Below are 16838 nucleotides of genomic sequence, written 5' to 3' on the forward strand. Positions count from 1 at the left end.
ACCTGAAAACATTTATGCAGAGCTACGTTCCCACCAGAAGCCTGCGGTCGGCTAAGGAATGTCGCCTTGTCATACCAAAACAACTGTGAATCCTCAATCTGTGAAGCTAACTCACTCTCTATCTTCAAAAAACGGCTAAAACACATCTTTTCCAAAAGCACTTAACCGGTCACAAAAAAATATATATTTATAAATCATCTTGTTGCACTTAAATCTGTTTTGTATACTATTCTGACGATAGTGAAACTTTGTAATATGGCACTTTTCGTACCACTGTCTCCTCAAGATGATTCACTTATGTTTCCTCTTTTGTAAGTCGCTTTGGATAAAAGTGTCTGCCAAATGAATAAATGTAAATGTAAATGTAAATGTAAATGTAGTCTGATGGCTTGTTATAACCTAATTTTATATTGTATCACAAGAAATGCATTTGGATATATATTTAGACATTATCAAACTATTGTTAAAGTTTAGCATTTTAAAATTGATTTGAAGTGTCAGTTTTTGCAGTTAATGTAATTTTGTTTTCAATCAAATCTGACCATGATGTTACAAAGAGAAGACACAGAATAATCATTTTTTTTTTCCCAATGATTTATTTAAAACATAAACATTTCATAACTCAAAGTAAATGCATAATTATGTAATGAAAATGTACAAAAAAAACAAATGAACTGTAAAATTCTGAAAATTCAATTAGAGAATAAAACAAAATGTGCAATTTCAAACTTTCTATAGTAACTATTTATTTAGCAAATGTGTATGTGTGTGTGAGACTGCTGTCATCAGCTGGAAAACAACAGATGACTTGTAATGCCAACAATTAAAAAACATGGTTTTAGAGCTCCACTTATTGATGCCCTGGTTCTGTGTGTGTGTTCTGCATTGGGAGTTATCGTCTCACCCCTTCATTTCGGAGTGTGTGTGTTCAGATTTTTTTTTGGACAAATGTAAAAAACAATACATAAGCTCTGTGTTATAGTCTCACCAGTTCATTCTTGTGTTTGTGTAAGTGTGTGTGTATGTTTTGCACTGAGGATGTTCTAGAGTCTCACCCTGTCATTTCTATCATTTTTTTTTTTTGTCTTTCCCATTCATCTTCAATGGTTGGGAATTGTTGACCACAAATACGAAAGATGTAAAAAAATAAATAAAATGTTATGACCATTTAGACATCGAATCAAGCCCATTTTTATTTATTTATTTTTGCATGCTCAGATGGCAAATGGAGGAAAAGTCACCGAGTATTGAACTGCTCAGATAAAGGAACCCATTTTTGTTAATTTAGAAAGTTTATTTTGGCCAAAAATGACAAAATAGCATAGGAGGGTTAATGGAATAGCAAGCTTTTTATGATGTTGACAGGCTTAATATCAAATATTTCACCATGTTTTAATTTTCATATTGTTCAATATAAGGTTGAGGTTCACTATACTGAAGGTCTTGTGTGTTTTGCAAGCACAATAAATGAAAATAAAGGTCTTCCATTGATGCTTCAGAAGATTTTAATTCTGAATGACACAAGGTACTTTAATCATGTGGATAGACATGGTGTAGAGCTTTAAGACTTTATATATGACTAAGAATTTATAGATATTACAGTTTAATTTTCTGTTATTGCATGATTTTCTGTACAGAAGCTTTGAAAAGATGTGTGTTGTGAAAAGCGCTACACAAATAAAAATGACTAGATTTTACATGGTATATTAAATAATTAAAACAAACTCAAATACCATATAAGGAGTAGTGAGGGGAAAAAGATAGGAAAATACGAATTAGATACATAAGAACATTGTAGCATTAGTCACACCAACAAAACTCATCCACCTCACAACTGAGCATGATAAACATTTATACATTAGTCATGGGGTTTACTTGAAGAACAAACACCCATCACAATTTTCAGAAAGGTACAAAGGTGTACTAATGTTTTCATTTACATTTATACAACATAACATTGGCTATGTAAAAAAGTTATGAACACTTGTAGAGTTTATCTTCATCTTCTTGGCATTCAGAGGAAGAAAAGTTGTGGATTAAAATAGTATGCCTTTTACCAACATAAATGATGCAAACCTTCAAAATAAATATAAACAACTAAAATGGATAAATCTGATTAAGTGTTTGGATGGCACATGCGAAGAACCCTGCACTGGTTACTGTTATTTTCACTACATCTCATCATACTGTATATATCTATCTATAGGAAATGAATACTTGAAGAATACACAACAAGAGCCATTCAATCAATTTTGCATTTATAAAACACATACTGAGGGCATGTATTTGTGAAGATGTGTAATGACAATAATCAAAGTGACCATTCCCAAAAAAAGCTATTGAAAGACAATAATGCAATATGAATTGGTACAGTTTGGCAGAGCTTTTCAAATTGCCAGCATTCATGCAGCTTAACAAATGCACCGGTCTTTATTATTACTATTATGAATATATTTACATACAAAATGCCCCGAGTATAGAGGTGGAGATAAAGGCATACCAACTGGCACCAACTGTTTTCCATCAAGGTCTTGAGAAAACAACCCAGTGATGTTTCAGTACAGGCACACACTAAACTGTCCTTTTAATAGTGAGATATACAAAACGTGCCGAGGGCATGAGATCACAAACCGTAACCTGTAGAGCTGAGAATTGCATGGTTTTACAACAATGTAATGGTCTGGTTTTGTGACAGTTAAAACTTGCTTTCAGCAACCAGTAAAACGTTCTGTGATGTTTTGGTTGTAAGATATGGTTGTTATAAAGTAGCCTTCTGATCTTCCTGACAAAGCTGACTAACATACATTTGATTCAAATTCTCAGATGAGGTTGGGACAGTTTCCAAGACACACACCAGTCAATAGAGTTTGCATTATTTACCCTTGGTTATACAGACTGATGAAGGAACTGACCTGTGATCAAAAGGCACTAAACGAAGTTAAATCTGAAAAATGGCTCCTGAAATAAGCATGCTGCTTGTGTCCTCTTGGTTTCTCACCATTTAATAATTCTTGAAATCTGTATCTTAACTGCAACTGATTCAAATTCACATTGTATTTTGATTGCGGTATAGAGTTTGACTATGTATTAACCATCTGCACCAACTTAACCCACAGAAAACCTTTCGTTATTTTGCTTTTAAAACTACATTCACTTGAAGTATTTGGGCCATTTGTCACACTTAAACATGAGTGTGTTTGCAGTAGATACAATCACAAACCAAGTGGCATATACATACATTTTCACATAACACATCTAGAACTTTACTTTTTCTATTGTTTTATACACTCACCGGCCACTTTATTAGAAACACACGTACACCTACTTATTCATGCGATTATCTAATCAGCCAATCATGTGGCAGCAGTGTAATAATGTATAACAGTGTATAATATCATGCTGATACGGGTCAGGAGCATCAGTAAATGTTCACATCAACCATCAGAATGGGTAAAAATGTGATCTCAGTGATTTGGACCATGGCATGATTGTTGGTGCCAGATGGGCTGGTTTGAGTATTTCTGTAACTGCTGATCATTCAGGGATTTTCATGCACAACAGTCTGTAGAGCGAATGGTGCAAAAAACCAAAAACATTGAGCTGACAGAAAGGCTACAGTAACTCAGATAACCGCTCTGTACAATTGTAGTGAGCAGAATAGCATCTCAGAATGCACAACATGTCGAATCTGGAGGCGGATGGAACAACAGCAACAGCAGAAGAACATGTTGGGTTCCACTTCTGTCAGTCAAGAACAGAAAACGGAGGCTGGAGAGGGGCTACCATCTGTGTACCTCAGCAAAAATTCAGATTTGTCATAGCAGCCGATGTTTTTCAATCTGTCCAGATTTCTGGTGAGCCTGTGCCCACTGCAGCCTCAGTTTCCTGTAAGCTGACAGTAGTGGTAACCGGAGAGGTCTTCTGATGCTGTATCCCATCCGCCTCAATGTTCGACATGTTGCATGTTCAGAAATGCTTTTCTACATAGAACTGTTTATTTGGGTTACTGTCACCTTCCTGTCAGCTTGGACCAGTCTGGCCATTCTCCTCTGACCTCTATCATTAACAAGCCATTTCGCCCACAGAACTGCCGCTCGCTGGATGTTTTTCCGCACCATTCTCTTCACACTCCTTGAATGTTGTGTGTGAAAATCTCAGCAAACCAGCCCTTCCGGCACCAACAATCATGCCACGGCCGAAATCCCTGAGATTTCATTTTTTCCCCCATTCTGATGGTTGATGTGAACATTAACTGAAACTCCTGACCCGTATCAGCATAGTATGCACTGCTGCCACACGATTGGCTGATTAGATAATCACATGAATATGTAGATGTACAGGTGTATCAAATAAAGTGGTCAGTGAGTGTGTGTGAATACTGTCTTTACGTCCAAATTTTTATGGAATCTTTGGCTTTTAATTAAATATTTAGCACTTGGTTTGATATTTTGTTATATAATAAAAAATACTTTAATTGAGCATGGGTTAAGTGTTGAGTGTTAAGACCTCATTATGCAACATATGGGGATCTCACAAAAACATGCCCAGGTCACATTTCACCCCAAAATAAAAATATTCATAAAAAAATTTGATATGACATTATTAATGAAATTTAAGCACATTTTCCCCAAATCCCATTACTGTAATGCATTTAGATGTATTACTTTTTTGTCTTTAATGTTATTGTCATTTTTGTCTGTATTATAGTAAAAAAAAAAAAATCGGATTATTTAAATAAGCATCCACATAAAGGCAGTACAACAAATGTACATACGAGGGAATTTATTTTCAGAAATAGTTTGTATTTCCTCTCAATAGTTTTGCATTCCCTCATAATAACTTTGTTTTGTTTTTACCTCAGTATTTGTAGTAAAACCACAAAATGTACCATGGTTTTACTACACTAACCATATTTTAATCATGATTTTCATTGTACAACTCTAGTAAACTTAAATTAGAAAAATTAGAAAACTATTGTAATAAAAATCCTCACCTTTCTGTTGTTTTACTGTAGTAAACTTTTTTTGGCAGAATGATTATTTAATAAAAATCATTTTGGGCGATTATGATTTATTATAATTTTGTTTTTACAATAGTTTTTGTTTCTCTGTATTATTACTATGGTTTTACTATAAATATCATGGTTCAAATATGGTTACTCTATTAAAACAATTGTTAATTTTCATAAGAGTATGATAAAAGGTACTTTTTAAGTAAAACTATTTCAGAAAACAAAATTTTCTCCCTGTCCTCAAATGGTTTCCACAATAATGAGATTTTTTTTTTTTTTGCATCACCAAAAATATGCTTAATTTAGGAAAATGTCACCATGAAAAAAGAATATTGCAAAATATGTTGGTTTTTTTCTGAGTCTGGGGTGTAACATGAACTTGTCAAGTTTTTGTCAAGTGCTTTAGCATTACGCATAGGTCAAATAGTTTACAGTAAAAGTAGACAGATATATCGGTTGATTTTTTAATCTATCGGTTATCTGCAAAAATTATCTGAAATGCTGATATTTTTTTCAGCATTTCAAAATAAGAGTCCCTGGTGTGTTTTGGGCTTGTTTATACTTAAGTCCCGTCGGTTACTGGCCTTTCCCATCACCTTACCAGTAGTTATTGGTATCAGCCAAATCCACTATCAGTTGACCTCTAGTTTACAGTTAATCCAACTCTGGGTAAGGGAAAGAAACATTTGGATCAATCAACTAAGATCTGAAACAGCTTATAATATACTTCAAATTATAATTGTCTTAAAGGGCTAGTTCACCCAAAAATAAACATTCACTCACCCTTATGTTGTTCCAAACCCATAAGACTTCACTTTATTCTGTGAACATCTCTTTAAATGCATCTTTTGTTTCTCCAAACAATGAAAGTAAATGGTGACAAGGGAAAAGAAAGTCAGTTAAGTCATAAAGGCTTGGGTGAGTGAATGACAGATTTTTATTTTCAGGCGAAATATCTCTTTAAATGGGAACAAATAACAGAGTTCAGTGAGTGAACCCCAAAAAAGCCAAACAAATCTAAAAAATAGACAATTTCCAAAATTACCAGGGTTCTTCTTATTTTATCTGAGAGAATCATAGATAGTGAAGATGAAAGTGTTGAGTGTATTCTAAACACAAGCCTTCAAAATGCTAACTTGATGATTACAAAGCTTATTTAGATTAATTTGTTTTTACATCGGTAAAGCAGTTATTTCAGTAAGATTCAAACGGATCTTCTCTCCTTTAGGTAATTTGACTCTTAAGCTTTTAAACCCAGAACACCTGAACAGAGATCAACAGTTTCAAGCTCTGTCTAAATCTTGTGCTGCCTTCTCTACCTGTTATATCCAAACTTAACCTTGCCTTACTTTTGCATGCTTGGAAACAAACCAAACAGTGCCGTTATGATGAACCATGTCTCCCGAAAGAGAACTCGATACAAGCACTAAAAAAGAGCTTTTGTAGTAGCCAAAAATATTCAACAAGCAAATAAATACAATGAAGCTACAGTATAGGCTACTTACTGTGATACAAGTCATGATTTCACAGCTAATGACATGTGCAGGGAAGTTTGTTTAGTATCTTAATATATTCTGAGGTTTTTAGCAGTAAGAATATTTTTTTATGAGGACAGACTACGACAACATGAAAATCCAGTTTTAAAAGACAAACAAATGCCATGATTATGCATTTTAAAAGTGGAAAACAAAAATAAATCTACCTTAAAATTGTTCAGATTGTTAGTTCTAAAAATAAAACCCCTTCTAGGAAAGCAAACAGTGCAAGCCCACTCACAGGAGCTGCAGTACAGCAGTCCTCCCTTTTGAATATCACATGTCCGCAGCTTGAAAGATGCCCAACAGAATTCAGAGGCCAATGGGAAGCTCTGGTTTGTCGCTCTGTATTGGATAGCCCCATGTATCCATATGAGGGGCCGGTAAAAGTGACCCCAGTGGCCCTCAAATTCAGCAAAAGGGCTTTGGCCCTGGACCGTTCCCTGCTAGGACTCTCAGTCACAGCTTTGCCAGGTTCGGCTCTAGCAGTTGATGGGGCAGTCAGTCTTGGATTTGCCAGCGAAACTGACGATTCTCCTGAGGCAGCGGCCAAACTCCTCTAAAATGAGGCGCTCTGCCATGGCCTGAGGCTGGTTGGCAAGCTCCGCCTGCTCAGCCTGCTCCAGCAAACAGTCACATGTCGCCTCGACCACTTCCTTAGTTACGAATGTGTACGGCAACCTGGCAAGACATATTTAAAGATCATATAAGAACTTGACTGAATACACAGATATCATTTTCTAAAGCTAAAATGCTATCAAGTGCAGGGATAAAACACTTTGTGACCAATGGATTTCCATGACTTCTCCACAACCTTTCCAGCTGTTTGTGATTACTGGATGTGGATTTTTAAAAATCACTCAAATGTATGATTCATTTGTGGAAAAGAACATTGCACTTTCAAATTTTACTTTACTATGACTTGCAAACAAGTTTTACTCTACACAAGACTAGGGGTGCACAATCATCTCATCTAGATAGTGGAAATATTCATATAAATAGATACAATACAATTTATGCAAATGTAATGTTTTTGATTTCTCATTCAAATCACCATACAGAATTTAATGTAGTCACAGTTCTGGTAGGGTTGGGTGTCACTAGATGATATCACTTGTTTTTCATATTGTTCGATATAGATATTTATCACAATATACATTTCATTCCATTAATGGGGCAGAACTGCATTCCACATATTTGTTATACCTCAAGAATGAATTGCACATAACTTGTTTGTTTACAAGTAAACTGCAGAAGGTTAGCTACCTTTAAAGTATATTCAGTTTAGAATTGAATCCTATATAAGATGCGTGTGACCTCTTTTTGAAGAAATTTAGCCAAATTCATCTTCAGCTGCATTGAAAGACTTTTTCGCTCCACACTCCATAAACTGGATTGCCAACTCCATAAACTTTTCCATAAGCACCATAAACTGGATTGCCAACTGACAATAAACGTCACAAGAAGAAACACTTTCTTGCCTGTGAAGTCCAGATTCCAAACCTTTAAATAACAACTACTTTGTTTCAAGTGTGTAGTTCTTAATTAGCTGGCAGCTCCAGTTTAAAGAATTAAAAGGCAAAAAGTAAAATGATTGATTATCGGTACTGGCCGCACGCAATAAGCAGTGAATTATTGGTTATTGGTACTGGCTACAAAGAGCTGTGAATTATCGGCTATCGTATCGCTACAATGAGCTGTAAACTATCAGTTATCTGTATCGCCCAAAAAGAGCTGTTAATTATCAGTTATCTGTACTGGCCACAATGAGCTGTGATTTATCGGTTATCATACCGGCCACAATGAGCAGGGAATTATCGGTTATCATACCGGCCACAATGAGCAGGGAATTATCGGTTATCATACCGGCCACAATGAGCAGGGAATTATCGGTTATTATACCGGCCACAATGAGCAGGGAATTATCGGTTATTATACCGGCCACAATGAGCAGGGAATTATCGTTTATTGGCCATAATGAGCTGTGAATTATCGGTTATCTGTACTGGCCACAATGAGCAGGGAATTATCGGTTATCATACCGGCCACAATGAGCAGGGAATTATCGGTTATTATACCGGCCACAATGAGCAGGGAATTATCGTTTATTGGCCACAATGAGCTGTGAATTATCGGTTATTGTATCGGCTACAATGAGCTGTGATTTATCGGTTATCATACCGGCCACAATGAGCAGGGAATTATCGGTTATCATACCGGCCACAATGAGCAGGGAATTATCGGTTATTATACCGGCCACAATGAGCAGGGAATTATCGTTTATTGGCCATAATGAGCTGTGATTTATCGGTTATGATACCGGCCACAATGAGCAGGGAATTATTGGTTATCATACCGGCCACAATGAGCAGGGAATTATCGGTTATCATACCGGCCACAATGAGCAGGGAATTATCGGTTATCATACCGGCCACAATGAGCAGGGAATTATCGTTTATTGGCCACAATGAGCTGTGAATTATTGGTTATTGTATCGGCCACAATAAGCTGTGAATTATCGGTTATCATACCACCCACAATGAGCAGGGAATTATCGTTTACTGGCCACAATGAGGTGTGAACTATCGGTCATCATACCGACCACAATGAGCAGGGAATTATCGGTTATCATACTGACCACAATGAGCAGGGAATAATCAGTTATTGGCCACAATAAGCTGTGAATTATCGGTTATCATACCACCCACAATGAGCAGGGAATTATCGTTTATTGGCCACAATAAGCTGTGAATTATCGGTTATCATACCTACCACAATGAGCAGGGAATTATCGGTTATCATATCGACCACAATGAGCAGGGAAGTATCGGTTATTGTATCGGCCACAATGAGCTGTGAATTATCGGTTATCATACCGACCACAATGAGCAGGGAATTATCGGTTATTGTATCGGCCACAATGAGCTGTGAATTATCGGTTATCATACCGGCCACAATGAGCAGGGAATTATCATTATTGGCCACAATGAGCTGTGAATTATCGGTTATTGGCCATAATGAGCTGTGAATTATTGGTTATTGTATCGGCCACAATGAGCTGTGAATTATCGGTTATTGTATCGGCCACCAAGAGCAGGGAATTTTTGTATCGGCCACGATGAGCTGTGAATTATCGGTATCGACCACAATGAGCTGTGGATCAGTGTTTCCTACAGGATTCAGCTCTTGCAGTGGGGGTAAATGCTCTGCCAACCACCTCCCCCACCCCAATGTTTTATATAATGATTATAATATATATTATATTAATTTGTATTTTTTTATTATATTTACATATATTAGTAACATTACAATTATTTAATAACAAAACATTTATTGCAGAAGTTCATCTATAGTTAGCTACATGCTGTCATATGAACTCTAATTCAGTGAAGGATTCATCAGAATGTGCACTTTGTAATGGGGCCCACTTTTACCTCATTACTTTTTGGAACCCAGTCAACTTGGAGGGAGGGTATAGTTACGCAGTTAGTATTTTTAAATACTAAAACATCTGATATTTTACAGCAATCTGACCTAAATATCACTTTTCTCAATGCTTACCTCCATTTTAATTCAGATAGAATGATGTTTTGAAGTATACAGTCTATATTATGGCCCTTTTCTTCAGTCACTCGTTTACCACAGGGTATATACAGCAATCCTTAAGTTAAATTTACTACTTTTTAATACCTTTTTTACTACCTTCAGAATTTTTTAAAAAACCATCACGACACTGAATTGCAAGTGTTAATCAGCGACCTTTCTATTATTTACACAGATTTTGACATATATAACATACAAAAAAGAATAGATTTAGAGACTGATGTTGACAACATATTGCACATATTTATTTCACTTAGTAAATAAAAATAAAACAAACTACATAAAATGTGCAATGGAGAGAATGGATAGTTCCAGCACACTGGCTGGCATTCACTGCAAGTTGATGCATTACAAACTGGCATCTTCTATGAACTGTTGCTGATTCACAAACTGGCATCCACTACATGAACTGGTGAACTATTGTTTGCACTTGTGCTATAGCCCTAATATGAACTTGTGGGCATAAAATCCTATGGAAAGTGCCTTAATTCCATGGCCTTTTCCTCAATAGTTTTGTCCATTTTGACCAGTTCCTCTTTTTTCTCCTTGTGTCTCCTTCTAAGTGTGTTTGATTTGGTGATTAGCTGGGCCATTTTTGACCCAGCTTTCCCTCTGCCTCCTCGGCCAATTTGTTGGCATCATTTTCAAGGATGGCACAGACTTCGATCCAGGACTCTGCGTTGCTGCTTGAGCTCCTGTAGTTAGATCCTCTCGCGGCCTTCCTTTTCTGTTTTTGAGTATCACTCTCCCTCTTTTTACGCTCTTGCTCCAGGTAGAGCCTGTACTGGGACCTTGCTGAGGCCACAGAAGCCAGCAGTTCCTTGGTTAAAGGCACCTTGAGGACACCACCACAGCTACTGACATTGTCACAGATTAACCTCAGTGCCTCCAAGGATTCACCTAGAAGGTTACAGGTTTCCACCTCCTTGTTAATGGAGGAGCCCCTCTCCACGGTGGCTTGTCCATGTGACAGAAGTAAAACGCTCTGGCAGAATCTCAACAGGATCTCAGATAGATCTCAACATTCACAAAGGTTGGTTAAGGAGAAGCATTACTGCATACACATTTGATTTCAATTAATAATTGGTAATTCAGCAATTAAATTATTTAGTGTTTTTTTTCCAACAACAAAACCTGAGCCAAATATTAAATTTCTTTATTACATGGCTTGGTAGAATTCCAATGTAGAATGCGGTCTGTTATTTCTTGATAACAGACGCTGCTTAGTATAACAGAGCGTTGCCATGAAAAACAGAGTGTTGCCATGGACGCAGTTCAGAGACGGAACGGACTATTTTCTTTAGCGGAAGCAAAACAATCGTTTTTAAATCAATATTTTGCGTCAAATTATTGATTTATTTGGTAGGTAGCCATGTAATAAGCGGGATAATGTATAGCGAGGCGGTCATTATAGCGAATACCACCCCTTCAGGCTGATTAAGATCCCTCCGCTTCGGGCTCCTAGTCATCCTGTCGGGTGGTAGCATTCGTTATAACAACCTCGCTATACATTATCCCTTACATAACTGTGATAAGTTGTTGAATTTAACAAAATACTAAAAACATAATTTTCTTGTACCTTGAGCTATACCCCACAGGTCAATAAATGCAGGTGGGCCTACATGTTTCATTCAAGTAACTGCAGGACTTTGGCCAATTTTATTATTTTGTGTAACCAACAGTAAATTAGCCAACATCATCCTATAATATACAAAATCTTTGTGAATAAATAACTCTTCAAATGAGTGATCACAGGATAGAGCGTAAGTAGGGCTATATAAAAAATAACTTACCTTTATGTGATGCAACAAATCTTCGGCCCTTCCATGTCCCAAAAACTGAGATCCAAAGTATCTGGATTGGACACGGTCATCCTCCCAGTATCGAACATGGATGTCAAGCTGTTTTTTCTTTGACGCCTGATTGAGGCTCTCATCAAACATCAACACGAATGGCCCAGCCTTGTAGATGCCATCAACAAGCTGTTTTTTGAAGAACGATGCTAATCCAAATCTGATGATGTACCCGGGTTTTGTCTTTACCACACGTGAATGACTTCGCGATGTCAGAGTCGGGAAACATTTCTTTAAACAGCTCCGAAATTCCTTCATTGGAGTTCAATGAGTGGTGTTTAACTGCAGTGTTCAGACACCACAGAGCCTCCGCGCGCAGTGTTGGTGTGGCGCCCATGGCCACCCGGAGGTCAGACGTTGCTAGAGCCGTAGCGTTGGCCAGTAGGCCAACAGTGGCACTAATTTGCGGCGGCGGTGGTGGTGCAGCCGCACAGACAGCTGAGATTGGTAGAATTAACTGCTCTCTCCGAGAACGCATTCCATTTTTATGTTTAGTGGATTGCATATGCGACCGAAGTGCGTTAGCTCCCATCCAGTTGACATTGATGTTTTTTTTTTACACACCGAACAATAAGCCTGCCTGTTATTCCCTACTACAGGCCTGAGCCAGTCCTTAAACGCTGGGTCGTTCACCCAGCTACCAGAAAACTTGCATTTGCCCATGAAGACGACGATGGTTGTCCAGTCGTTGAAGATATGCCTTGAAGCAAGTCTTAAATAAAACGTAAGCCAGCCACTTCTGTTGAGCGCGCAGTGTTCTGAGATGATGCCGAACGACCACTGAATATGACGTCAGCGTCAAACATAAATTGAGACGGAGACGAAAGATCTTTGATTATGTGCGGAGATATGCTAAAGCCCATATTTAAACGAAATAACGCGAACGTAGATATAATTTCAATCAGAATTAGGACACCTGATAGTCTGAAAAAAATAATACCTAATTTGGAAAAAATAATCCTCTGAGACCACATTTAACACTTTTAATGGCCTTAAATTTGACACTTTTGATTTATCACTTTTTAAAACCCCGCGGACACCCTGTTACCAGCAAGATGTAATGCAGTCATGTGTTGAGTTATATTTATGTTGTTGTTCTTGGAATATACCTTTATTAAATACTTTAACATAGTTAGAGGGCAGCTCCCCCAAAAATTACATTTCTGTCATTATTCACCCTCAAGTCTGTATGAATTTGCCTCTTTCGTGGAACACTAAAGTAGATATTAGGCAGTGTGTCTCAGTCACCATTCACTGTACCTGCATCTTATATGCTATAAAAGAGAATAGTAACTGAAACTAACATTCTCCCTAACATCCCCTGTTAAGTTCCATGGAAGAAAGAACATCATACAGGTTTGCAACAGCACAAAGGTGAGTAAGTGATTACAGAAATGTTATTTTTTAGTGAATTATTACTTTAAGAGTACAAGTCAATACTCAACAGGTTTATTAAAAATAAAAATTACCAAAAGAAATCCTGATATTATATAATATGTATATTAAAGAGAGATTGATGATAATATTAAAATTGTATGTATATTATTAATATTATAGTATTAACATTACTATCATTATTGTTTATGTATATTACATATTTATTAAAACTGCTCTAGAGAAAAGAGAGATGTAGCCTATTAGCCGTTTAAGTGTTTCTTTCACACTGCAGCTGAGCAGTTCTACACAAGGCAAATACATTTTTGTTGTTGCTATTTCTGCCTTTCTTGGTGCTGTATTTTTAAGATGGACACTACAGTATGGAAGGAGGCAAAATTAGATTGCTCCAACGTTGCACACTTGCTGTTAACAAAAACTTGGTGTCATAGGGTTGTTTAAAATTTCTATAGAAACTTGTATTGAACAATTAAAGTGAATTTGGAGCACTGTACATGTAATACGGTCAGTACACGTTACCAAACCGACACAACGCAACACGTCTGTTATTTTGTGCATGACATGAAATTTGTGGAGTGAGCACAGAACCGCTTCATGAGCATTGCGTGCAGACTGTTTGATTAAATCACATTACAGCCCTTTGTAGTTTAATATTCACATAAGGTCATATCTTGATTTCCACTTTATTTCGATAGATCGTTCAGCCCTACAAAATTCAATACATAGACGTGTTGTTTCTGCATTATTTCATCACATTCAATTCAGACTGCAAGTTCACAACTTCAGTTTTTTCTTTTGCTGTTGCACTGGATATTCAGTAGTGGTGAAGCGCCGTGGCTCAATAATGGTACAGGAAACACTGCTGTAAATGATCGGTTCTCGGCCACAATGAGCTGTGAATTATCGGTTATCACATCAGGCCAAAAAATTCCATATCAGTACATCACTATACAAGACCAATTTTTAGCAAATATAATATTTTAGAACAACACATATCTAGAATAATTTGAATTAACTACAGAAATATCCATGACTTATATTTTAGAACAACACATATCTAGAATAATTTGAATTAACTACAGAAATATCCATGACTTATATTTTAGAACAACACATATCTAGAATAATTTGAATTAACTACAGAAATATCCATGACTTTTTCTACAATTTTTTGTAGTTCTTTATATATAGTTCTAATTAAAAAAATTATTTATGATTTATAAAAAAAAACTATTCACGCTGACTGTTTGTCATGTTCCAAATAAAGAGAAAGTTATTTAAGAGAAAGTCGTTTTCATGTATAAAGCATTCAATTCACTGACTGGCTTATCCAAAAATAGGCATTACAATATGTTTTTTAATATATTAACCCATTTTAACCGATTCCAATGATAGGTTAAATATAAACATAACAGGAAATACAGAATCAAATTAACTTAAACCCTTCCCTCCAAACAATCTCCCCCCACACACCTCAGTGGTCTGATATTAAATGAATAATGACACATAAATAAACTCATGTGTGAAATAAAATCAACAGAATTTTTTTTTGAAGTGCTAGTTGCCCACCCCTGGTCTCTACAATAGCCTGGTCCATAGATTTGGCTCCTAAGTACAGGTCCTTCTCAAAAAATTAGCATATTGTGATAAAGTTCATTATTTTCCATAATGTAATGATAAAAATTAAACTTTCATATATTTTAGATTCATTGCACACCAACTGAAATATTTCAGGTCTTTTATTGTTTTAATACTGATGATTTTGGCATACAGCTCATGAAAACCCAAAATTCCTATCTCAAAAAATTAGCATATCATGAAAAGGGTCTCTAAACGAGCTATTAACCTAATCATCTGAATCAACTAATTAACTCTAAACACCTGCAAAAGATTCCTGAGGCTTTTAAAAACTCCCAGCCTGTTTCATTACTCAAAACCGCAATCATGGGTAAGACTGCCGACCTGACTGCTGTCCAGAAGGCCATCATTGACACCCTCAAGCAAGAGGGCAAGACACAGAAAGAAATTTCTGAACAAATAGGCTGTTCCCAGAGTGCTGTATCAAGGCACCTCAGTGGGAAGTCTGTGGGAAGGAAAAAGTGTGGCAAAAACGCTGCACAACGAGAAGAGGTGACCGGACCCTGAGGAAGATTGTGGGGAAGGACCGATTCCAGACCTTGGGGACCTGCGGAAGCAGTGGACTGAGTCTGGAGTAGAAACATCCAGAGCCACCGTGCACAGGCGTGTGCAGGAAATGGGCTACAGGTGCCGCATTCACCAGGTCAAGCCACTTTTGAACCAGTGGCTACAGAGAAGCAGCACTGGACTGTTGCTCAGTGGTCCAAAGTACTTTTTTCGGATGAAAGCAAATTTTGCATGTCATTCGAAATCAAGGTGCCAGAGCCTGGAGGAAGACTGGGGAGAAGGAAATGCCAAAATGCCTGAAGTCCAGTGTCAAGTACCCACAGTCAGTGATGGTCTGGGGTGCCATGTCAGCTGCTGGTGTTGGTCCACTGTGTTTTATCAAGGGCAGGGTCAATGCAGTTAGCTATCAGGAGATTTTGGAGCACTTCATGCTTCCATCTGCTGAAAAGCTTTATGGAGATGAAGATTTCATTTTTCAGCACGACCTGGCACCTGCTCACAGTGCCAAAACCACTGGTAAATGGTTTACTGACCATGGTATTACTGTGCTCAATTGGCCTGCCAACTCTCCTGACCTGAACCCCATAGAGAATCTGTGGGATATTGTGAAGAGAAAGTTGAGAGACGCAAGACCCAACACTCTGGATGAAGCATCCTGGGCCTCCATAACACCTCAGCAGTGCCACAGGCTGATTGCCTCCATGCCACGCCGCATTGAAGCAGTCATTTCTGCAAAAGGATTCCCGACCAAGTATTGAGTGCATAACTGAACATAATTTGAAGGTTGATTTTTTTTTTTTTGTATTAAAAACACTTCTTTTATTGGTCGGATGAAATATGCTAATTTTTTGAGATAGGAATTTTGGGTTTTCATGAGCTGTATGCCAAAATCATCAGTATTAAAACAATAAAAGACCTGAAATATTTCAGTTGGTGTGCAATGAATCTAAAATATATGAAAGTTTAATTTTTATCATTACATTATGGAAAATAATGACCTTTATCACAATATGCTAATTTTTTGAGAAGGACCTGTATGAGCAATATGGCTGTCAATGTAAAATTCAAAATGTGAATATTTGTTGGATTTAAAAAAAAAAAAAAAAAAACACCTTCGAATGCTAGAACTGTGCATTGAAATTGTATATTTGTGCCAAGAACTGACGATGACTTCAGATCGAGCGCATTCTTCTGCAAAAAATTGTCTAGAGACAGCACGACAATACAGTTTACAAGCAGGAGTCTCAATATGCTTTTTCAAGTTCTTTTTAATTAGACACAACATCTAAAAAACAG

At 37.0% G+C, this 16838-nt stretch overlaps 2 protein-coding genes across 4 annotated transcripts in view; one reads left to right on the plus strand and one right to left on the minus strand.

Annotated features, from left to right (window-relative positions):
- The window catches only part of ppwd1 (peptidylprolyl isomerase domain and WD repeat containing 1), a 39715-nt gene extending 35384 nt beyond the window's left edge, over window positions 1–4331 (plus strand). The window contains exon 12 of the mRNA XM_052116757.1: window positions 3917–4331. The gene's annotated coding sequence lies outside the window, so the exon portion shown is untranslated. The remainder of the gene's footprint in view (window positions 1–3916) is intronic.
- Window positions 4332–4342: 11 nt separating this feature from the next.
- The window catches only part of lin54 (lin-54 DREAM MuvB core complex component), a 34364-nt gene continuing 21868 nt past the window's right edge, over window positions 4343–16838 (minus strand). For all 3 annotated transcript variants that reach the window (XM_052116755.1, XM_052116753.1, XM_052116754.1), the window contains exon 14: window positions 4343–7227. In XM_052116755.1, the coding sequence (XP_051972715.1) occupies window positions 7029–7227 (199 nt within the window). In that variant the 3' untranslated portion in view covers window positions 4343–7028. The remainder of the gene's footprint in view (window positions 7228–16838) is intronic.

This window comes from Xyrauchen texanus, chromosome 44, assembly GCF_025860055.1.
Source record: "Xyrauchen texanus isolate HMW12.3.18 chromosome 44, RBS_HiC_50CHRs, whole genome shotgun sequence".
In the NCBI taxonomy this organism is placed as follows: domain Eukaryota; kingdom Metazoa; phylum Chordata; class Actinopteri; order Cypriniformes; family Catostomidae; genus Xyrauchen; species Xyrauchen texanus.